The 23928-nt window shown below is 41.9% G+C and overlaps 3 protein-coding genes across 4 annotated transcripts; 2 read left to right on the top strand and 1 right to left on the bottom strand.

The window, feature by feature from the left end:
- The first annotated feature begins 2009 nt into the window (after positions 1-2009).
- LOC130527702 (phenylethanolamine N-methyltransferase) lies at positions 2010-3638 on the top strand. The gene is made up of 3 exons (XM_057036413.1): positions 2010-2278; positions 2418-2628; positions 2762-3638. Exons 1-3 carry the CDS (start codon positions 2107-2109, stop codon positions 3198-3200), a joined length of 822 nt encoding a protein of 273 aa, XP_056892393.1. The 5' UTR covers positions 2010-2106; the 3' UTR covers positions 3201-3638.
- An 815-nt stretch (positions 3639-4453) lies between these two features.
- Positions 4454-9886, bottom strand: LOC130533384 (protein phosphatase 1 regulatory subunit 1B-like). 2 transcript variants are annotated; one of them, XM_057046720.1, is made up of 5 exons: positions 9492-9886; positions 6980-7063; positions 6158-6230; positions 5365-5484; positions 4454-5315 (listed from the first exon to the last, which is right to left on the bottom strand). In XM_057046720.1, the coding sequence occupies exons 1-5, from the start codon at positions 9609-9611 to the stop codon at positions 5158-5160; spliced, it is 555 nt and encodes a 184-aa protein (XP_056902700.1). In that variant the 5' UTR covers positions 9612-9886; the 3' UTR covers positions 4454-5157. The 2 variants fall into 2 exon arrangements, with proteins under 2 accessions (XP_056902700.1, XP_056902711.1); XM_057046731.1 differs by having other exon boundaries at positions 4454-5294; positions 9492-9871.
- A 2850-nt stretch (positions 9887-12736) lies between these two features.
- Positions 12737-15987, top strand: LOC130533926 (neurogenic differentiation factor 2-like). Its single transcript, XM_057047685.1, has 2 exons — positions 12737-13000; positions 14395-15987. Exon 2 carries the CDS (start codon positions 14399-14401, stop codon positions 15470-15472), a length of 1074 nt encoding a protein of 357 aa, XP_056903665.1. The 5' UTR covers positions 12737-13000; positions 14395-14398; the 3' UTR covers positions 15473-15987.
- Positions 15988-23928: the final 7941 nt, after the last annotated feature.

Raw genomic sequence — 23928 nt, 5'->3', positions numbered from 1 at the left:
TAGAGAGGGGAGGGGGGGGGGGAGCACAAAAACTACACAGGAATCATCATAACTAGTCTGCTTGATGAGGAGGAGGAAAGGAGAGGAAACCATGACCCAGTGGGGTGACAGAGGCCTGTCAGGTGATCATGTTTCTGGATCCCGGCAGCCTTGGCCTATAGCAGCATAACTAAGATGTGACCTAATGATTAGACGACCCCCTAAGTATGATCATTTGTCTATCTATGATAGTAACTGGAACTACAGAATTAGTAACAATAAGCTTTTTCAAAGAGGTAGGTTTTAAGTTTGATCTTAAAAGTAGCGATGGAGTCAGCCTACCGTACCTGGACAGGGAGCTGGTTCCATAGCAGGGGGGCCTGCTAGCTAAATGCTTGGCCCCCCATTCTACTCCTAGAGTAGAGACTCTGGGAACCACACGTAGACCAGCATTCTGAGAGCGGAGCGGTCTATTGGGCTGATATGGTATCACTAGCTCCTCCAGGTAGGATGGAGCTAGGCCTCTGAGGACCTTGTAGGTCAAAAGAAGGGTTTTAAAAGTTATTCTAAAAAAGGGCAGCCAATGAAGCAACGCCATTACAGGAGTTATGTGATCTCTTTTGTCAATAAGATGCTAGGGGATAGCCAATGGCAGAGGGGCTACAAGCCTGTTTACGTTTCACTAAACTCCGCTAGCTGCGAGTAGCAGCTGTAGTGTATTTTTGCCTTTAGTATCCTGAAATTTCTTTCGTAACAAGAGGAAATATTTTCCCATTGAGACGTTTCGTAACCTGAAAATTCGTAAGTCCCACTGTATTTTATTATATTTTTCAGAAGAAAAAACAACAAATGTATCTGTATGCATAATTACTTGCCTGTATGACAAGAAAAATGTTCCATTATATAAGTTATATAAGCTCAGTCTGTTGGGAACTGGGTTGAGAAGCAGAGGGCTCTTTTTTCAAGCCACAGTGCAGACAAAACATGGGAGGTGTTCTGATATTAGCAGAAGTTGGAAGAAGCACTGCCGAGGTTCCCTTGAGCAAGGTACAAGACAACGGTAGGGTTGTCCCACCCAAAGCACTGTTAAAAATCACATAAACACATGTAACTGTTTCATTACATGTCCTGTGGACATAAACAGTGCATGTGTGAACATAATTTTGGCACCATATGGAACTCCATATTTCTGTGCTCTTGGATCAGTGATGGATTACAGATTTTCTTGCTGCACTAACCTGAAACTGACATTAAGGTGTAGCTGTGAAGGCCGCAAGTGTCCAAAAGGTTTCTTTTATTTTCCTTTAATGTGTTCTGTATGGGGGAATAATCACAGGGGTAAAGTTCTGATGAAACTTTTACAGCGCCTGCGCCAGTCCTGCTGTGACAAAATTAAAAGTAATCTAACCTGTTGGACTCGACCGTTAGGCTCCCACTGCCTGTAGGACAAAAGATAACTAAATATTGGCTCCTGTTGCTCTGGCTAAAAGTATATTATTCTATTACAGCCATCCTGTTCTTCCCTTGTTTTCTGTGTTTGCTCTTTATCTGTTCTTTTGTGACCCACCTCCTCTTTGCTCCAGTTATCTGCCAATCTGACTTAAGGGAAGCAAGAAACTGACTCTTATGTTAATTCTGTGTGTGTGTGGGTACTTGTTGAGGGTTAAGAGACCTACTGTATAATATTAAACATTAATAATACACATGAGTTTCAGCCCAGTGCTTACTAAGTAAAATGGCAAAAGGCAGATAAACTACCTCCCAGACCAACTTGGTCTGTTTTTCTGCATTTGATAGGCCATGTAGTGTGATTGTTGAGATATGAATGGCCTGTGAGAGGTGGGTGGGACCTGAAAGCCATGTGAGTAATTAATTAGTGAGTCTAGTAGTCGAAAAAGACCCCATGACCTGATGGTATCAGTGCCTCGAGGCAGGAAGCATGAAAGAAAACAAATGCTATCAGGTAGAAACACGCCACCCCCAAATAATCAGAATTTCTATCTGCTTTTAAAACTCAAAGCCCCCCGAGCGTCACACAACGCACGTACGTTCTCAGCAGGTATATATACAGTTTGACAGGTACACCTGAAGCCTTACCACTACAGCGGCACAAGGAAAAGCAACAGGATGGAAAGAAAGGGAACAGAAACTGGACTGGCAGCCATGGCAGCCAGCTACGAGAAGTTTGACCCAGCAGCGTATCTGCAGTATAACTACACTCCACCACGGGCTGATTTTGAGAGAAAGGACAGCGTCGTGCCCTGGAAACTGGCATGTCTGCACCGAGCTTTCAATGAAGGTGAGAGAATGGGGGGCATTGCAAGCCAGTGCACCTGTACTAAATCAAAAGAAATTTCAATTTCATTACTGCAAAGTCAATTTCAGCCATTTTGTGACACCAAAAGGAGTTTCTGAACTGATTTTCTGTCTGACTTCAGCTGATGTTAGTGGCGAGCTGCTGGTGGACATAGGTTCAGGTCCTACCATTTACCAGGTGCTGAGTGGCTGTGAGGTTTTCAGCAAGGTGCTCCTCACCGATTTCCTGGAGGTCAACAGGCAGGAGTTGAGACACTGGCTTCAGGATGATGGAGGATGTAACCTGGACTGGACACCCTACCTGCAGCATGTCTGCAAACTGGAAGGGCGACGGTAGGGCCAAGTCCTGTTAAAGAGTGTGTGTGGATGTGCCCAACTGATGAACAGTAATGAATCATTCAGTTCATTTTGAATTGACAACAAATAATCAAAGGAATGTATTTCCCTTTATTTTCTTTCTTGAAAGGCCCTCAGAGTGTGCAGTAAAAGCTGCCAAACTACGTCAGGTCATCACTGACATTCTCCCTATCGACGTGCATCAGTCTCAGCCTCTGGCCAAGGATGCCCTTCCTTCTGGAGGGGCAGACTGCCTTGTGTCTTGCTTCTGCCTGGAGAGTGTCAGCCCTGATTTGTCTGCCTTCACCAGAGCTCTGGGCAACATCGGGGGGCTTCTGCGGCCCGGTGGCCACCTTCTACTTATTGGAGCCTTGGGAGAAAGTTACTATTTTGGTGGACCTGACGTGAGGATCCCGGTGGTCCCACTGACTGAGGCCCAGGTCTGTGAAAGTTTGAAGGAGAAAGGATACACCCTGATCAGATTAGAAGTTTACACACTGCCTGAGGACATGAAGGTGGGGGTGGATGATGTTACTGGGGTGTTTTTTGCAAAGGCAAGAAAGAACTGAATGAGGGTAAAAAGATAAAGATGCATAAAAGTAAGGGATAAAACTGCTGGTTATATGAAGGTAAAGGGATGGCTTTAGATTATACTGATTATTGCTTCTACTTATCCTATCTAATGCTAATAATTACAGATGGGACGTGTTTATGTTTTGAGTTATAGATGATATTTTATCTCAACCATTAAAAAAAATACTGAAAAAAAAATTTCATTACTGCCAAGCAGTGTTAAAGTAATGACACACTGCCTCCTGTAGGGAAAATCTATCAATTACACTCACGACAACACCAGGCTGTAATTTGTTTTCATATTATAAGCAGCAAATAGTAATTTATGATGATGTGAATAAACCACTAGGATTTAAATAATAATCCTTTGTGATGTTTTCTCATGTCTGGTTTTTGGCACAGCATTTGTTGCTAATAAAAAATTCTCAGTAGAACTTTTACTTCTTTTTTTACTGTAATGTTTCACCTCTGGTGTCCATTTGTGGGCCAAAACACCCACGGGTTCCCGTTTGTCTACTTCTGGAAATGTAAATCAGAGCTACTCAATAAAAATCATGAAAATGCCAAATAACTATAGACTAAAACAAAATTGATTAATAACTTTGGGAGTATTACTACAAAATACAGTTTGTCTTATCTGACACTTCTTTTGACATTATTTGTTCATAATTTTTCAGCCTGGTGGAAAGTCTACAGTTCTTCTTTGTTACATGTTCAGTTTGCAAAGAGCTTGTTGAATTGGGTTGAGGATTTCTGGGATTTTTTCCCTTTGTTTATCAAGGCTGTCATGGGATTATATTTGCAAATTATGATCTGGAAATTACTGAGAGCTCCAGGAATTCATTCCAGGAATTAGAATCTTGAGGCCCTGGTGTGCTCAAAATGATCAAGCACTGTTTAAAGTTTATGTAGTTGACTTAAATGATATATTTAGCTGTGATATCCATTGTTTCAAGCTGAAAGCAAACAAATTAACTGATTTTCCCTATTTTTACATTATGTGCGACATCAAAATTTCAAATATTTACTGTATAAAACTGCTGCAGTCCTTAATTTCAAAAACCTTTTGGACGCATTCCTTTTTTCCATTACATACCAGATATTATGTAAGAATTACATCAAATAATAATAATATTAATCACATTTAATAAATAGAACAGTGATTAGTTGATAATGACTTTATTATGGAGATATTTGGAACAGGATAATATTGTGCATGGGCAAGAAAACAGACAAGACATGGTATTGATTTATTTTTATTTTTATTTTATTTATTTGCTAAATACCTTGTTACAAAAGAAATTAGTAATAAAACTACCAGGACAAAAAAAATGGTGAACATGATTAGTTGGATTGAACAGATCGAACCTGATTTTGTGTGATTGTCCTAGAATCTGTAATCCAGTCTCCTCCAAGTGATGGAGGGTCAAGGTTGAAAAGTAAAACGGGACGTTTTGCTAGAGTGGAGAATATTTTGCACCGTGTAGGTCATACCGTTGGATCATGCAACACATGACAGACTATCACCCCACTGAATCTCTGGATCATGTACAAATCTTAGCTTCAGTTCTGCTTTTTGTAAGTATTCTTGAGGGGTGTGTTTGAGCACCAGTATCACGACATAGCATGCAAAATATTCTAAAAAATAATTGAAAAAAATCACGCAGCGTGAAGCATAGTTATCTTTTTTCTATTGCAGTGTCCTTGGCTGGGTTGAATTTCTTCCCGCTTCCTTGCACGGTGAGATGCAGGCTTTTTTTTGTCTCCCCAGAGCTGCATATTATTATTATTACTTTCTCCGGTCTCCGTCTTTGCTGGTTTTGTTTATTCTACTCCTTCGCCACAAACATGCACACATTACACGCGCTCGTACATGCACCCAAGCAAGCCTGGTCCACATGTATGTGTCCAGCACACATCTTCTGAACCACCACTCTGAGTCTTCCCTGGCTGTCATTCCCCTGTTTCTTCTTCTTCTCTTCCCTTGGCATCTTTTCCATCCAGTTGGTGGCAGCTGAGATCTGCTTTTTCAGTCAAATTGTCCACTGGTGCATGCTGATTCCCGAGCAACTTTCTGTCTTTGCTTGAATCTGATCCCAAAAAAGAGATTTCTGTGAGACGTGAGCACAAATGTCCCAATATGCAATATCTGCTACTTACCTATATCAGATGCTCTTTTCTGGCTCATCTCCTCTTCTTCCCCTCCGGAGGAGAGATCCTCTTTGTCCACAGAAGGCATGTCGAGGGAGGAGAGATGGGCCTGGGCCATCCTCTGGACATCTGAAGGGACATATTTATCTTTTCAGTGGGCACATAATGAATGGAGGAATAGTTATTCCCAGTCTACACCATCTCCTCTCTATTTTAGCTGCGAAACGCTTCATTTTTCTGTGTGATGGGATGAAGAGGTGTGAGTAGGAGGGTTGTGTGTTTAGAAATAATTCCCAAATGAAAATAAACATGGTTTGGAACATTTTAGCATTTAAATGTATTGTGGGGGGAAAGAAGCAAAAAGAAAAAGAAAAGAGGAGTCACCACACAGATGAAATTCTGAGAGAACCAATGATGACTAATAATATAAACACAGTAATTTCATTTCTGATTATTGGTTTTCTTGTGTACTTTGTTGTATGTGAGTCTGTGCACAGCCAAGACTGTGTTGCATCTGTTTGGCCATCCTATAATCCAGGATGATCCAGAGCAAAATCACAGCTGTCTCTGCTCCTAATCTCACACACACACACACACACACACACACACACACACACACACACACACACACACACACACATACGCACACACACACTCACTGCGTCATTTTTTGGGCTAAACACATCCCACATGTAGATCCACAGAATTATGAGAGTTATGTTTCCCAGGTTTTTATTTATTTATTTTTTGTCACTTGTTATGGAAATGCCAGTTCAAAAACACGCTAATGATACGTTTTTACCTTTAAGTGAGGGTGGTTCATAGGTTGATGTGGAAAGTTTGGTTTTCAAGACTCCATTTTCTCCAAAAACCCACTGTTGACAAGAAAGAATTCAGGTCACGACTTACAGTAGATTTGTTTTCTACACCATCGGTGTTTTCGTTGTATCGGAGGAGTTTTGCAGGAATGATATCACAATGCTGGTGTAACCCTCACACTCACAATAGCTTACTGACAACAATGTATAGACAACACAATATCATGGGATAATAATACCACTTCTTCCTATAATCATTTATAGTATACATCATTTATCAATTATCTTGTTTTATAATCTCTTCTATATTTATCTCTTGTCCTATTATCTCTTATATTATTTATATTTAAAACTAGGTAAATGGCCCTTTTGCTATGTTTTTATTATTTTTTCAAATTATCACTGGATCTACATTTGCAGCTTTCAAAATATTTTGTCCAAACTGTCTATTGCGTTTAACTGGCAGTCATGTCACAATCTTGTCTGTACTAGTGGTGGAAATTGTGCATTGTTGACGTGTTTGAATGGCCTTCTTCGGTGGTGTTTTTAAAGGTCGTAAAAGAGGTACTAAAATCAGCGCCATCTGCTGGACTAAACTTGTCAGTATTCAGATCAGCTCTCTGCCCCTCTGCTATCACCCCCCCCCCCCCACCCCACACACATACACGTACATACACACACACACACACACACACACTTTGAAAATCACTGCTTTAGTTTTAATGCCGCTAAGCATGATTAAAGATTCAAGCTTTACTTGTTTCTAGGAGTTTTGGTGCAAGTGAGGGGAAAAAATGCCCATCTACCTGATGAGGACCATTGTCTTCCACTGGCGACGGCGGGTCTGACAATCTGAAGAGTGTGGCAGGTGTCGGGCGGCGGCGCCGAATCTTGGCAAAAAGGAGATATTTTCAGTCATACATGCAAATCGTCTTTTGTTGGAGTTCTGTCTGCACACGCCTGTGACTCTCACATGGTGAAAGGTTGTTGTGAGAGCTGAGTTGCCACGAGCCAATCAGAGCAGAGGGTAGGTGTGAGGTGCGTGGGCAGCCTTGACTCTGAATGCTAGTCATACATATTCATCATACAGTATATGCTGCGATCATTGAATTTTGAGACATTGATTAAGAGTTCACACACTCGCACACACACAGCAGCTCTCAGTTCCTCTGACCGCTGTTTTTAGCCAGTGTGACCTTTCCCGAGTGTTCCAATAACCTGCTTGCCTCAGGGTCAACCACCTGCAGGGCCCAGTGCCATCCTCATCAGAAGCTTCTTGCACAGCACTGAATCACCGTAAAACCCTTCTGTTGCTCAGCGGATCCAGGCTCGGAGGAGATCCGCACCTGCTCCCAGAGCGTTGTCACGTTGTGCTTGTGAGCATTGCGCAACCTGCTGACCTGCTGTCGAGCCTCAGTTTCATTTCCAGTTTCACTTTACACCAATACAAGCTCGGCGCACATGGCGAGATTTATGATTTCATTATTTCAATTTATAAATAGATATGTTATTTCTGCATAATGGGCCCACCCAGTACGTTCTCTGCACCTTACACACATTTAGATTAATAGTTCTGAATTAATGCGAGACAATCATACAACATACTTTAAGAAAGGAGAGAAAACAGCTGGATGCAGCTGTAGATTTTATGACACAGGGAGCACATAATACAAGTAAATCATGTAGCCCCGGCCTTATTTTTGGTAAATGACCTTTAGCGTTACCTAACATTCAATTTAAACGCATTAATCTGGATTTCTGTAAGTCACGGTGAACGTATGCAGAAATAACCTTTCAATTTACAAATTGCAACAAAGGCAGCATAAATCCCAGAGCTTCAAGTATATTGTGTGAATAATCCTGTATCCAGCATGATTTGATGTTCAAGAAACCGGAAATGAAACCTTCGACCTTGTGTTTCCCAGCAAGTGAGACTCTAAAAATAGATTTGATTGGAATGGAAGAAAGTCATAATCGCATCTATCCATCCATCATCCCTCTTTTGAGGATGGGACTGATGTGTTGTGAGGAGGAGGAGACAAGGAGGCCTGAAGGAGGCGCTGTGGCACTCCTGCGGCTTCGCACCAGCCGTCCTTGCCCTTGATTCCGTCCTCGCTCCTCCTCATGCAGCTAATCTCTCCATTTTTAATCAGTCACCAGCCTCACTGTTGATATTTGGTTTTCTTTCGCCTACAGGCCTTCTGTCACTCAGGTTTTTCCTCCAACTGGCTCAATACCCCCCTCAAATTGCTCCTGCCTGCCTCTTTTTTCCAGGCCTCCATTTCCATGGAAATGTCACGGCCATGTATGGAAAATCGAGCTAAATTTGGCTGATCGTCACATGCCCCCCCCCTCCTAGTTTTCACAGCTTTTAGACACGTCTGTCTTACTCTCACATTACGTGACCTTTATATTTCCAATGAGTCAGAAAAAGTGAGAAATTATGACTTTCTTTTCCTTTTAGAGTTGCATAGCTTTAGTGTAGTATTGATTTTATTTATTTATTATCCATAAGGTCCGAGGCTGCTCCTCAATGTTTGTGGCCTTGGAGAAAAGGAACACATCTGTTTTCTCACCACCAGATGGTGCCAGATCTTACACACTGGTTATTTCCATCCTTCCGCTCTCTGATTGCTAAACATTAAAGAGAAGCATGATTGCGAACAACAATCATGTATGGAATCTCCGTTTCTATGATTACTCTGGGGTATTTGCCCTCGCTTTCAGGGGATGATTTTCTTGCTCCCTAAAACTGGCTCATGTGATGCTGTTGATATAAAAGTTGAACTTTCAAACAACTTAATCAGTCCACCACCAACACTGGCCCTGGAATGCTTCAACACCAATAACAGATACAGCAACTGCTTTATTTCTTTTTACATAACGGAGTCATCCACCTCCTCCTCCTCACATGACCAACAATGTGACCTTCTATAGCTGCTTTTACGGTTATTCAAGGTGCAACCACATTACTGGCCTTGTGTTTATATTTTGCTAAAAGTGCTTCAGCTCGCACTTCTTCCACATGTTCTTCCTCTTTTTGCTGCATTCAACGTGGAAGAGCAGAGCTGCTTTTTCACTTAGGGGGAAAAGTCTGTAATAATCCCACCACTACACACCCTCATCTGTCTACAGACCCCCCCCCCAAAAAAGCCCCAGCAACTAAAAAATTTAAGTCGTGACAGACTGCTTATATAACTGTCTGCCAGTGACAACAGGTTGAGACTCTCTTGTGTGCCAAAAGTGGGCAAACTCAACAGGAGGATTGGTGTTAATCCAAAACAGGTTTGTTTTATGGTTTGATCCCTCCGCACTCACCATCTCCACCTGTCGCGGGTCCAGCTGGGTCGCAAGAGGGGAAGGCACAGAAAACTGGATCTTCCTCCTCGTGTCCGCGTCTGCCTCTTGGTCCATTTCAGGGGGCAAGAGCGGGTTCATCCCGTCACGGCCGACCTCACAGATGTCCGAGTTCAAAAACAAACACCAGTCCAGAGGGGTGCCCCTTCGACCGCGTAAATAACGCAGCTCCGCGATATAAGTGCATCTATTTTCTCAAATGAACTGAGCAGTGACCGGCGCCCATCTGCCTCATTGGTCCTCTTGAGTTGCATCTGACGGCTGTGCGTCTCTCTCACGCCTCTGCCTGCTTCTCTCCCTCCCCTGAACGTGATAGCGCGTTCTCTACTGAGAAAGGCGGAAACCTCGACGTGTTACTCTACTTACCTAAAACACAAAGATAGCACAGAGAGGGGGGATTTTCTGCTGAAACTAAGATATTATGACGTAACAAATATGTGTCCAAAAGTTCCACAATCCCTCGCTTTTGTCTAGTGCAGAAAAATAAGACAGTATTTTCTTTTTCAAAGGAGTCATTGTCATTGTCAAGCCTCTATTGTCCAGTTTTTGGCAACAGCAAACCTCAGATGAACGTTCCCGTGTGACAGGAGCGACGCCCGACGTGGACATGTGATTCCAATACATGCTTTCCACTTATTTTAGTTCTTGTTGCATTTCTCTGCTTGAGTCTGTGTCATGTTCACCCACACCCCTGCCACTCATCGGACAGTCCGTCATTTTCTGGATCCTGAGATGGCTGCATACATAAACCACCCTAGATTAGCAGTTCAAATAGAATATCTGAAGAATGTCTCTGGCAGCGTTAATGTCTGGACCATATAGCCAGTGAGTTTAAAGACAAACTCTAAAAATAGTTCTCTTTTATACTAAAGCACTAAACACTTTTTTAAGCATATTATTTGCATTACATTAAATGAATATTTACATTTTTAACGTTATTTTGAAAAAACATATTTAAATACTGTTCTTCATCTTCTTCCTGCAAGCATTTTGGGACAACACACAATCTGAATTTCAGACATTTTTCAAGTGGGGTCACAGGGTCACATCCTTTCTTAGAGCTGGAAGAGGCTGCCACAAAACCCGTAGTGGTATTTATTCAGTAATAACTCTTACACCAGTGGCCAGGCTTCGTCATATGTTCAGTAAATATATGGTGAGTTCCAGAATGATTGCCATGGCAACCGGTTCTCTTTGCAGTGTTAAGTGTTGGCAGTCAGTAGGTACAGTGTGTATGTTTGTGTGAGCGTGTGCTTGAGTGGGTCCAAACTGAGATGCAACAACAGGAGAAACAAAGGTAGCAACAACAATGTGAATTTACATCTTATGTCAGTATTAATAGATTGCTCCAGGACACAAATAATGAATGAGCTGATTTATATAGATAAATAAATAATAAATTAATAAATAAATAGAAGCCTGTGGAGTTTATGGGGACATATTTATAAACATTCAGTTCTTGTCAGACCAGTTATTTTTCTTTATTGCTTCCTCTGAGCTGATATGTAAATTCAAGGTAAGAAGCAGAATGAACTTGGATGCTTGTGAAATCAAGTATCCATTTCTGTTCTAAGGTAGAGGCAGAAGGTCTCCTGAATTAGGGGCAAGAAACTATTCTGTGATACAGCTGCTGCCAGATAGCATACGAAATCAACTCTAAACATGATTCAAGTCAAGATGAGTTTGTATCTTAATATGCATGATATCTTCAACTAGATGAGGTTACAATGCACTCATATACTCTTTTTTTTTACACTAACAAGGGTTTGTAAAGGCATTTTGTTACCAGAAGGTGGCATCAAAATACTATTAATTGTCACTTGTGACAACCAGTTTAAAATCGAATTATATAATAAGCATAGTAATAAAAGGGGTGTTATCGTGCAAATATGACAAATCCAATAATAATTAAATATGTGAAAAAAGAAAGGTAAAACTAAAGAATTAAGTCGTTGTTCTGGAGGTGGAATAGCCTGCTTTAGGTTTTTAATATGCACTGACGACTATTGACCGATAGATGTCGCAAATGTTCAATCTTACACTCGCTGCTCCGTTGTCGCCTCTAGAATCCAATTACACGAACAACGTTAAAAATATAAATGTTTTTTTGGAAAATTTGGAAAACGACAGGTCGGTTCTTTCCGAATTGGTATAATCACATCCATGTTACAAGTAATAGTTTTTCAAAATGATAGTTTCTGTCATTAACGCATCATTTGTTGCCAAATTTATCATTAATGGCTGGATGATGATTTCGAAACAAATCGGGAAAAAATACGGAAAAAAGTCAGGATAATGATTAAATAATTTTCACCACTTTACATATTAACCAAATGCAAGCGTTTCTTAATGCAACAAACTCATTTTACGATTTATAGTCTCAGAATAAGAATAGGCCCGACTTGAAGACTGGTTCCTGCCTCAGCGGTGTATTTATGTCATCGTACTCTTCGGATAAACTAAATTAAAACGAAATAAACTGTAAACTACACAATGCTGTGGCAATTATTAACCTTCTCTCGTTCTCTCCCTCTGTCTTACGCTATCCCTCTTTTTCTCTGCCTCATCTTCTGGCCCCTCTCTGCAATCTGTGTCTCTGCCACCTTTGGCACCAGCCCGCCCACCCGCACCTGTGCCAAACCTGGCAAACCAAACCAAGACGCGCTGCTTGGCGCAGTTCAATTGACTCGTTTAAGCAATTGCACCTTGACTCTGATCTTCAGTGCGTGTGCATTATATTTTCCCCGTTGCTTTCCTATTAAAAACGGGTTTGCTATAACGTTTGAAAAGACACCACGGGTCTCCTCAGTGCACACGTTTGGATCTTTGCTACACAAAATATTAGGTTTGATTTTTACTAGACTCTCAAAATCCAGTTCTTTAAGAACGAAATGATATCACGAATAATAAAGCGTTCAAATATATGTTTCCTTCTACGCGAGATTAACCTATTCTCCTCAAAATATTGGGGCTAACGGGAGCTGTTTGAATCCAGTGCGGTGTTTTTTTTAGCCATTCACTCCTTATTCCATTTTCCCTTTCAGCTCAGTGACAGATGGCGAGTCCCTCTCCCCCAGGGGGAAGCCAGTCTCTGTGAATGCGGCCGCATGTCAATCACCGGCTCTCATGTGATGGCTCTTGCCAATGACGTGCCAGCCATATGGGCCTGGCATCAGAGCTGGTATGTAACCCACCCAGTCCTGCCTCTGAGGTGCCACACGGCTCCCTCCACACGTTTGGGCTGGGGTGAGCAGCAACATCAGCACGGAGAGAGAGGAAAGATAGAAAGAGAGAGAGAGAGAGCGAGAGAAAGAGAAAGAGAGAGAGCGAGAGAGAGAGAGGGGTGAGAGCAGAACCACAGCCCCTCGGTCGCACAAGCATCCGTGTAGGGCGTGTGGATGCGACGCCCACCCGGAGAGAGATGGTGTAAACAAACCCGCTTTGCCCCGTCACTGAGCCCCACCGCCGAGGTAGGTTACTCTTTTTTTTCCCCGTCGCCATCCATTTATTGATCAAGATGTGATTTCTGTATTCGTGTTGCGCCTGCGAGGTAACTGCACCCGTCCAACCACGCAACTCTATTGCGCCCCTTTCCTCAAACAAGCCGCGATCGGACAGATTTAATGGACGGCAGTGATGCACCTTCATGAGCCTTAAAAAAACCCAAACCCAAAAAAACCCCCAAGAATATAGAAATGCCGTTGTATTATTGAGAACCTGCACCTTTTTATTACGCATGCAGTGGTGCATCAGAATTTACGCACTGAAGAGTTTGTTTCTTTAAATGGCCCTTTTATCATAATGTTGTGTGTGTGTGTGTGTGTGTGTGTGTGTGTAGGTGTGTGTGTGTGTGTGTGTGTGGTTCCTGCGCGACGCGCGTCACAGTACTGTGGGGGTAGAATTCTCCATAGAGACACACAGGGCTAATTGACAAGGTATTGGTTGGCATTAATTACATTGTGCTTACAAGATTAGAAAAACGCGTCAAAGGACTCCGCAGACATCTGAGCTCAGATTACTGGAGGGGAAAAAAACGTGCTAAGAATTTGCAAAATCGGCCCCTTCTAAAATTGCCGTTTGTTTGTTAAAGGTTTTGTAAATATCAGATAAATATCTCAGTTATTCCTTTAAAGCGAAACGTTTAATTTGAGCTTTTCCTTAAACGTTAGTATCGATCTAAGGAAAATCTCCTGGGTCTTCAAAAGTCCGGGAGATTGAACATTTTATAAGGCCTCCGTGACCCCAGTGATTTAAAAATCAGATTTCAAGACCAGCAAATGGGGAAGATATTTCTTTTTTTAATTAGTTGAAAATGATTGGCGACCGTGAATCGTCGCCAATCATTTTCGTCATTTGACCTTTTTAATATCACGAATCCTCTCGGGAATCTTTTGGAGAAAGTTAAACATATTAAGTGGACAATATCATACGTTTAGGATCCCGCAGGTCCACTGTTCGGCCTCGCCGTGCTGGAATCCCTCCAGGTCGGTAATTTGTAGGGCAGAGGAGGAACCCGCATTCTAAATGCGTCCCTGGGGGGTCGTCTAAAGCAAGTCAGCGCTGCCGCCCCCCTGGAGCCTACTGGAGCAGGACGCAGGACGGAGCGCACGTGTAGATCCATGACTCTGTGCCTATTTGAAATAAAAATCATTTGGTATTATCTGAAGACCGTTTCACTTTCTCACCCGATACAATAGGTCAATTTGATAATAGAACAATATCGCAAGAAACTTCTAAAGAAAGAATGTTTGGCGGTGGAATCTGATCGTATCAGATTTTAATAGGGGTAAAATAGTATGTTTTAAATGAGGACTAATAGTTCAGCTTCTGCTGTCTGTAAAAAGCAATCGCGTCTCTCTTGCAGGTTAATGATGCTGAGCCGTCTGTTCAGCGAGGTGCTGCCGGACGTCCAGAGGCTGGCGGCTGATTGGGCGGAGGACAACGAAAACGACGACTGCAAGTCGAAGGAAGAGGGCCACGAACCCTGTCATCTCGGGGACGACGAGCTGGATGAGCCCCTGGAGGGGAGCAGCAGGGCAGAGTCCGAGATGGCCGGCGACGACGACGAGGACGACGACGCCGAGGAAGAGGAGTGCGACAACGAGAACGGCGGGGACAAACCCAAAAAGCGCGGCCCAAAGAAGCGCAAGATGACGGCGGCGCGCGTGGAGCGCTCCAAGATGCGTCGGATGAAGGCGAATACCCGGGAGCGCATCCGCATGCACGATCTGAATTCTGCGCTGGACAATCTGCGTAAAGTAGTGCCGTGCTACTCCAAAACCCAAAAGCTGTCCAAGATAGAGACGCTAAGGCTGGCTAAAAATTACATATTAACGCTTGGGGAGATTTTACGCAACGGGAAGCGGCCAGATGTTGTCACCTATGTCCAGATGTTGTGCAAAGGCCTGTCCCAGCCCACGACCAACCTGGTGGCAGGCTGTCTGCAGCTCAACACCAGGAATTTTCTGACTGAACAGTGCCCAGATGGACCCCGCTTTCACATGCCAAGCTCCCCTTTCTCCGTCCACCCGTACTCTTACCGATGCCCCCGGCTCTCAAGCCCACATTATCAGTCCGGAACCGGTGCGGTTAACTTGCGGACCCATTCCTACGGTGGGTACGAATCCGTGTACGCGCCTGGCGGGACGTCCCCTGATTACAGCAGCCCGGACTACGAGGGCCAGCATAGCCCACCCGGCTGCCTGAACGGCGGACTTTCCGGGAGACAGCAGGAGCCTTCAGAGACAGACAGGAATTATCACTACTCTATGCATTATTCCGGACTGGCCTCATCTAGACCCAGCCACAGCCTCCACTTTGGGTCCTCGGGAGCACGCAGCGGAGGTGCGCACTCGGAAAACGTCCCCCCTTTCCACGATGCGCACCTGCACCATGACAGGGCTCCTCCGTACGAGGACCTCAATGCTTTTTTCAACAACTGAGCTGATTAAATGAGATGTATTGATCCTATAATGACAATCCTGTAACATTTTCATATTGTTTCGCAAAAAAACAAAGACAAAAACAGCGTCCTAAGTGGCAGCAAGAGTTCGCTGATTACCTTGTGTATTCTTCTGATGTCTTCATCTCATGGTTGTACAATGTATAATAATAAATATGAATAGGCCTACACATGTTATGTCACAAACACTACAAATGGAAATGTTTTATAACTGTCTGACGATTAAACGGATCTTTTTCCCATCAGAGGGGGTAATGATTCATTTCATGTTTCTTGGCCTGAAGCATCTTGCCAGTGCTTTTATTAAATAACTTTCAAAGCACCTCTAAATTAACCCCGTCACCACTTAAATAAACATGAACTGGCCTGAAATAAGAGTGTGGTAAAAAAAAAAATGCTAATAATGTTTTAGAGACGTGCTTACTTGGTTTTCAAAAGTAACGTCTTGTTTGTTAATAAGTGACATCAATGTATAATAAAATGTGATCAAAATTACGTTTGATTGGGCTGTTTTTATTTCTAAAACTTTATACTTGAACCACAAAAACTGACACATCTTCACATTTTCAGTGCAAAAAAATAGAATCCAGGAATTTACCGGAAGTTAAACACTTCAGATTGAGAGTTATGAGAGTGGTTTATAAAGAAGATATTCTAAATTTGACTTATTTAAATACTTAAACATATCTGTATAACCAATTAAAACTGGACAAACTTTAATAATATTTTATGCTTGCTTCTTTTTGTACTCAATTAACATAGAGAACATGCACAACCTTTATACACACAACAACACAGATGACTAGCTATTTATGATAATAAAAATGTGTTATATTATATCTTTAGATCCAATTTTACACTTTTCTGTGGTGCAGTTCACACTCGAATCCAGTCATTAAAGCAGCTTTTACCGTCTGGTCTCTTCCGGAGTGAAATTCACAATGAATTTTTTCTGACAAACGCACAAAAATAAAATACAATAAAAAAATAGATATCTTCTCAAGTAATTAGTAAATTAGAAGGCTATATCCGCTGTGCCTGCCTTTTTAAGATGGGCTGAATACACATGCTTTCTGAGTAATCAAATTTTAAAAAGCTATAGACAAAACAATGATTATTATTTTTTTAAATTCTATTTTGTTTTATCGTGGGTTTTGAAGTATTGTGAATCAATATACTCACTACAACGTAAAATTCAAATGAAATGCAGCCCAAAAGTTTCTTTTTTGACTTTTGTAAAGCATCCGGTCTCGTATAATGCATTATACTCAAAATACCAAGAGTTGACACCTAATTCAATCTTAATATAAACCTACGCATGACTTAGGCCATAAATGAAAGCAGGAATATTCAGGTGAGTTTACCGAGGTCAAACAGTATAATTTAATTAATCCAAAATCAGAAAAGCAACCGGGTTACAAAATTCATTTTATTCTCTATTTCTGTTATTATACTCTAAAGACTTTTCCAAACTGTGTGTCAGATTTTCATTTGGGGCAGATCTGACTTCCAGGTTCGATCACATCTTTGATGATTCCTCTAATCAATATTAGGAACAGGCTCCAACTTTGGACCACTGCCCTGGGTCCCATATGCTGTCGGGGACATCCAGGGAAAATGAGCACCCATGAGCAGGCAGCGCAGGGCGGGAGCCGTCCTATCAAATCAGAAAAATACTTGAATTTCTTACATTTGGTCAATTTGTTTTTTGCTGTTTTCTATTTTCCCACCGTGCAAAAAGCATCAAATGGCTTATTTGATTCACATACACACAGACACCTACACACATTTATAACAGAAATATATATATATATTTATATACAGTATACGTTTATATTTGCATATACGTGAATATAGACAGTTTTGATTTCTTTTCAAAATGGCACTGATTTTAAAACTTCACCAACGTGTTTTAATAAGTCATGTAATTTGAAGGTAAATACATTTAGCTCTATCAGAGGATTTAAACGAAACTTGGACGGACATAAATGAATTTGTTTAAAATTAATCACATCTAAAGAGTCCGCGAGAGTTTCAAGTCACAGATTGGACAGAGAATAAATACATTTTAAGCCTTGGAAACAACGCAAACACCTGTGTCACGGATGCGCAACCTCGTGGACATTTTAATTAACGAGTTTAAGATCAAATTCGGTCTCAGCAAAATTGGGAAAGGGCAGGCGGCCGCAGTGGGGCAGGTGGAAGTCACATTTTGGATTTTTATCTCCGTATCTCTCGGTTCAGCTGAAGTTTTACTGAATAGAGGTGCTTCTGGCAGAGGATTTGATAGCGTGACGCATGGTGCCAAGTCGCTAAATGTCTGAGCATCAGTAAAGCCAGAGACCAGAGAAGCCCACCATCACCAGCCCGGTGCCAGCTGCGCCACGTGTCAGCCAGGCGGCCCCTGCCAAAGTGGCCCTTGTGGGAGGGACCTGGTATTTCTTTCCTAATTCACTCAGCATCTGTTCATTATTGTCCGAAGTTAAAGGAGGGTGAGTGTCCACGGACAAAAGGAGAGCCCATTTTCTGCCCTTCGGTCACGCACTCCTGCCTAGATATTGCAAAAGATTTACATTACCGTTACGTGATAATTTACGTTGTTTTCCAATAAAACAGGAGACGAGCACAACTGTGAACTGACATAGTTAAACAATAGCCCAATCACACCCATAAACGAGGGAGGATGTACGTCGAACCAGCCTTTTAACCCTCAGAATTATTTATTTGTATATCAATTAGTTTATTAATTCCTCGTTATAATGCACTTATAAACTATGTATTACCTAAGCGGGCTAATACGATAATAACATCTGACAAATGCGCTTAACTGAAGCAACTAAAACCCATAAAATCAATTAATTGGGATGCTTTTCAAGCGTAATTGTGTGAATGAATGTTTGGGAAAATTCCACGCAATTACCGTAATTAAATAATCCAGAACATTGCTCAATTGAACTGATAAAAACAAACGTAATTCATGCTCAGGCCATACAAATCTCCATCTGGTGAGGTTTTTTTCTCCACCCTCCCTGTTTATCAGATTAGACACGTTTATCAGATTAATTATTTTGGGGATTAATTTCCAAAATATCTTCCAGGGTTTAATCTCATGTGTGAATTTAGGCGGGTTTGGAAGAGAAATCAATCTCAAATCTGTGGTGGGGAAAATCAAAAGCTGTGTGATGAGAGGGAGAGAGAGCATGTGTGTGTGCAAGGCAACATGTTAGGACAGCTCTGCTTATTTCATATTGCACAGACGACAAAAACCACGAAAACCACTTCTTCTTAGATGTGATTTTTGGCTGCACAGATATTGAAATTTGGGAGTTGTCTCCAGTGCACTGGTGCCCCCAAGCCACCTGTGCCAGCCTGAGCGCCACGCCTCAGCTCTGCAGAAAGAGCTGGAGCTGGCAAGGCGTGGAAATTCCCCTGCATGTGAAACAATGGCAGGGTGTAGAGAGAGAAAGTGCACACACTTCCACACATACACACAAGCTCACAGAAAGTGTGAAGATGTCAGACCTCGCTGTGGGTCTTCGGTCATTAAGCCCACCAAGACCAAAACCGTTCAGAGACGAGCCGTCAAGTACCAGAACAGACAGAGCCCCTGAGTGAGGATTTTGTCATCTTTGATGTGTGTGTTCCCCGCAAAGTGTGTGTGCTCGGTGTAAAACCCTGTGTAGGGTATAGAGGTTGTTGTCACATTGCACAGATGGTAGGAATTTTTATTTATTTATTTATTTTTTGGGTGGGGGGGGGGGGGGTGAGGAGAGGAGACGGGTGAGGCGGAGGAAAAGGCGAGTTGAGGCACGGAGGGCTGCATCTCTGATGCTGCCATGCCACGGTCATGCGGGCAGCAGTAATTGGCCTCCATATTGAGGGGTTTTGTGGTGCTGCGGGGTGGGCAAACTCCCAGCTGGACCTGTCAGATGGTATTGAATCCAGCTCGTTGCCCTCGCTCCTCTGCTCCTCGTGCTCCCTCTGTCTGCTCTTCTTCTCAGATGTGTTTGTTTGCTCCTCTTACTCCCCCTTTTCACCCTCTTTCCCCTGGACTTCCGTTCTAACTAATTGTGCTTCCAGAGCAGCTCTGATCCACAGAGTTGCCTCCCTGTTTTCTTCCCACTTTGTTTTTCTCGCCCAAGGCACACGGTCACGTCTTTCTGAGGTGTTCACCTTCTTAAAGTACATCGCACCCTTGTCTGTCTCCTCACTGCTCACCCACATGCACAGACACGCATCACCATAAGGACTTCACACAAGGACAAGGACGAAGCACTGAGCTCATGACTGGAGGAAAGAGCTGAGTTTAAATCTGCTCTTGGTCTAGAAAAATGGATCTCAAGTTCTCTCATGACAAACACATCAGTTTATCCTCACTGTTCCTCCATCTTTGTGATCGCTGCATTGATAGGGTGATAAAGATGCAGCCAAAACTGCTACTTTTCATATAAAACAATGAATGTTCCCCATTACTTTGTAGAAGTAATGCTGTATTTATGCTGCACGTGCAAAAGGATTTCAATAATTTTCTAATTGTGGTCTTAAAATGATGCTGATCTGTTGCTCCGCACTGAAACACAGATTTCTTTGCAGATGATGATGTAGAATATAAACATGACGTGATCAGAACTGTTATTTTAAAAGAACAGTGAGATGGATAATCTGATTTAAAATGCCTCATGCATAAAAGTTTCACAGATCATGTCAAATTTGATGAATGCAAACAGACTAGTTCTCTCCCTTGAGTCTTTCTTATCTGTTCTCTCCTTTTCATATTCTCACACCATGAGCCATTGAGGCATATGCATTGAATCTGTGGATGAGTGATGTCGAGTTTGTCATAATCTGAATTTCTTGGAGTGTATCTAAGATATGAAGCATAGATGTAATTTAAAGCTCCAAGAAGCTAATGTTACATACAATGTTAAATAAAGGGGAAAAACAACAGGAATGGAAGAAAACATGAGAATTAATCAGGACATCAGAAAATGCTGAGCATAATATAGCAATGGCAAGCAAGGTATGATAAAGAATATATCATTCACCTGTAAATGCATATGGAATTCTACAGAATATTATTCCGGAAATAATAGCAGTTTTGTGTACGCCGCCTCACAAGTGTGTTTTGTCCTTCCTGTTTCTTCCTGCTCTAGTCTGCAGCTTTGAGAAATCAGCAGTGTGGGGCTGTAATGGACTAATGAACAGCTGTCACCAAATTTAGACAGTCTCACACACACACACACACACACAAACGCACACACACACAGAGCACAAAGGTATCGGCTCACACATGCAGATGTTTCCAACACACATTCCTCATGACGCAATGTAACACACACATTCACACACAGTCTGACCTCTAAATGTGTTTTCGATTATCATTTGCTGGTTATTACATGTTTCTTATTCATCCCATTGACTGAAAAATAAGAGAATCTGTTTTAGTGTAGGTGCTTCAAGGTCAAATCTCACCAAATCGGCAAAGTTCATCATTCTTTTGTTTCGTTTATCTCTAACAGTCAGTGACTGTAGCGCTGCTTGATGATTTTTGTACATTTGTTTCAAAATAGTGTAGTATTTTAAGCCTTCTTCTTAAAATAATTGGAAATATTTAAAATGTAAATCCTTTTTCCTCACATGTTTTCCAAACCATTGTGTAACCTGCAAATGTGCATTGAAATCACAGTAATTTTTTATTATAGGATTATTCAAAAAATGACTTAAGCCTTTTAGGAGGTTGATATACGGCTTTAGCTTTAACCAGGTCACAAAGGTTTTAATAGTGAACTGCCTAATGTGTTGTCTGCAAGGAATGCGTATCTGTTTTTAAAAAGAAACCTTTACAGTATCAGTTCTTTTCAGTTTATTCCTTCTTCTTCTCGGTCTCTCTCACTTCTTTGTTTTCTCCGCCAACCTGTCTCCTCTGTCCTCCTTGGATTTGAAGAAGTAAACAAAATGGAGTGTGCGCCCTGATGGCAGCCTCGTGATAAGATATTGACATAACAGCCTGTGTCTGTTTTCTCAGATTAAAAGAGATTATCAGAAGAGGAAAGACAAGAGGTCCTCTTACTTCTGCGTGGGGAGATGGTGTGTGTGTGTGTGTGTGTGTGTGTGTGTGTGTGTGTGTGTGCAAGAGAGAGTTGAGGGTCACTAAGAGAGAGACACGCTGGTATTGAACACATGCTCATGCATATGTACATAAAGATGATGTGAATGCAAACACAGATACCATGAAAAAAGTAGCACTTCAGTAGTAAGTAATTTTTTTTTGTCTGTTCAAACTAAAAGCATACCTGCTATCACAACTGAAGGGAGAAGAATGTCACAAGGATGTGACTTTTATCGCTAATTTAAAAAAAAAAACAAAAAAAACCCCAACAACAACAGAGGTATGAATAGGAAACAGATAGAACAGAAAAAAAATACCCTAGGATAAGGTGTCTCATGGTGAATTTAATTAAAAGTTTATAATCAGAATAGATGCTGTATCGTATCGATGAAATTGTTTTTTGTATATACACACATATATACAGCAATAAGCAGCAATAAGGAAATTGAAGAAGAAACACTGAGGATATTCCCAACACTATGAGTGAAAGGTATTTACATTCAGAACGATGGTGCTGTAAGTAGCTGAGGCCTTGGTTAACATATGGGCAACTAGATGATCAAAATAAAGTCCTGAATCCTAATCACCGGTTACCCTTCACACACATTCACCCAGAGCATATTCAAACAGTGGCAAATTCATTGCACTGTCATAGGAGAAAAACTGGTGTGATCTCATGATGTCATAATGATGTCATAATGATGTCATGCTTCTCTGGTTTAAACTTCAGGACCAGCTCAAGAGACTTTCCATATTCATACTGGTCCATGCCTTCAACTAGGATGTTTGGATTCACAGCAATCTCCTAAACTGCCATTATTTATTGCCTTTCCACATTCTGATGATGGTCCTGTAAAGTGAAAACTACCATATTGCTTCAGAACCTGCATTTCCCCAAACATTTGAGCTTCTGAGAGGTGATCTGAGCTCTAAAAGAAATATCTGCAGACGTTGATGGACAAAGAGATGATTAAGCTGAAGCTTAAGCTTAAAGAACGAAGAACAATCAGCATTTTATTTGCTATTGGAAAAATTCCAGCATTCACATTGAAATTGATGACATCATTTTGAGGATGTCATGTGCCTTAATTGCCTAAATACTTTGCGTATGAATGTGGCTGACTTCATTTCTGAACTGCACTTCCTCTCACCGGTATGATTTGAAATACAGAAGCATGTTATCGGTGTAGCTCACTGTTTTAATAGCTTTGAATTGGCTGTTTTAATAGAGCTGTAACCGGCTCCGGCTGCACAGAGTACTTGGCAGCAATTGGTCCTTGGTGAGTAGAAGAAAACAGACAATATCCCTCAACTTTATCCTGTGACTAAAATAGGAATACGCAGCAGCAGCATCCTAATATTGACACAGGCAGCCATCGTAGTCAGACATCAGAGCGAATGAAGAACCGCATCAGTATCCACCAGTGTGAATAAATCAACAGTTTCCCCTGAATTAATCTCTCTCAAGTTGAAATTTTATTACAGATGAGCTTGGACATCTCCATGGTAACAGGAATTCCGCCGCCGTTCCCATGTGGATTCACAGGCAATGATGAACAGACTGACAGTGTGTCACGTTGTGCATACTGCGTGCACCGCACACCTGCACAGACGCGCAGAAGCAACACAGGTAAAGCTCTCCATTTTCAGCCTAACCCAACAGGACAATGGTTATGTTTGAAAATAAAAATGTCTGATTGTCATCCTTTAAACTACAATGACAATGAATGACAGCTCAAGTTATGCATCATTGCAATGCTTGTCACCCACGCACACACACATCCTAGCTTTGTGGGGAGATTTACAGACATTATACAGTACACAGTTCCTTATCCTATCTTAACCCAACAAACTCCAGAACACTAACCTAAATCCAATTCTCAACGTAACCTTAAAACCACATCTTAACCCTTAAACAATCATTTTATGTCGCAGGGTTTAGCAAAATGGCCACACTTTGCAAGCAGAATAAGTATTTTGGTACTCAATATGTATGTGAATACACACAAACACACACACACACACAACACACACACACACACACACACACACACACACACAAAGAAAGAGTTCACTTTGAGTCTGCAGATTTTTTTGGTCTTTCCAGTTGGAGGCGGCCAGACGCGGCAGAGTTGGCACAGCCAGAGTCGAAGTGCCAGGGGGAATGGAGCGCCACATGGCACATTCATGGAGGGGCCAGCTGGGGGGGAGGGAAAAAGCGAGTGTTAGTGCGTGTGCCTGTATGTGCGTGTGTGTATGTGTGTGTGAGTGGGGGGGTGTATGTGTTTGATACGGGGGTGGTGGAGGAGTGCTTATGCATCTTAAAT

Source organism: Takifugu flavidus, chromosome 1 (genome assembly GCF_003711565.1).
Source record: "Takifugu flavidus isolate HTHZ2018 chromosome 1, ASM371156v2, whole genome shotgun sequence".
Taxonomy (NCBI): Eukaryota; Metazoa; Chordata; class Actinopteri; order Tetraodontiformes; family Tetraodontidae; genus Takifugu; species Takifugu flavidus.
This window is presented reverse-complemented; position numbering and strand designations above follow the sequence as displayed.

Excerpts from the sequence above, each read along its gene's own strand:
- LOC130527702 (XM_057036413.1), top strand. The coding sequence starts at position 2,107 with ATGGAAAGAAAGGGAACAGAAACTGGACTGGCAGCCATGGCAGCCAGC. Across the intron at positions 2,279-2,417 it reads GCACCGAGCTTTCAATGAAG|CTGATGTTAGTGGCGAGCTG; the intron begins GTGAGAGAATGG and ends GTCTGACTTCAG. Across the intron at positions 2,629-2,761 it reads TGCAAACTGGAAGGGCGACG|GCCCTCAGAGTGTGCAGTAA; the intron begins GTAGGGCCAAGT and ends CTTTCTTGAAAG.
- LOC130533384 (XM_057046720.1), bottom strand. The coding sequence starts at position 9,611 with ATGAACCCGCTCTTGCCCCCTGAAATGGACCAAGAGGCAGACGCGGAC. Across the intron at positions 7,064-9,491 it reads ACCCGCGACAGGTGGAGATG|ATTCGGCGCCGCCGCCCGAC; the intron begins GTGAGTGCGGAG and ends CTTTTTGCCAAG. Across the intron at positions 5,485-6,157 it reads TGAACCACCCTCACTTAAAG|ATGTCCAGAGGATGGCCCAG; the intron begins GTAAAAACGTAT and ends ATGTCCCTTCAG.
- LOC130533926 (XM_057047685.1), top strand. The coding sequence starts at position 14,399 with ATGATGCTGAGCCGTCTGTTCAGCGAGGTGCTGCCGGACGTCCAGAGG.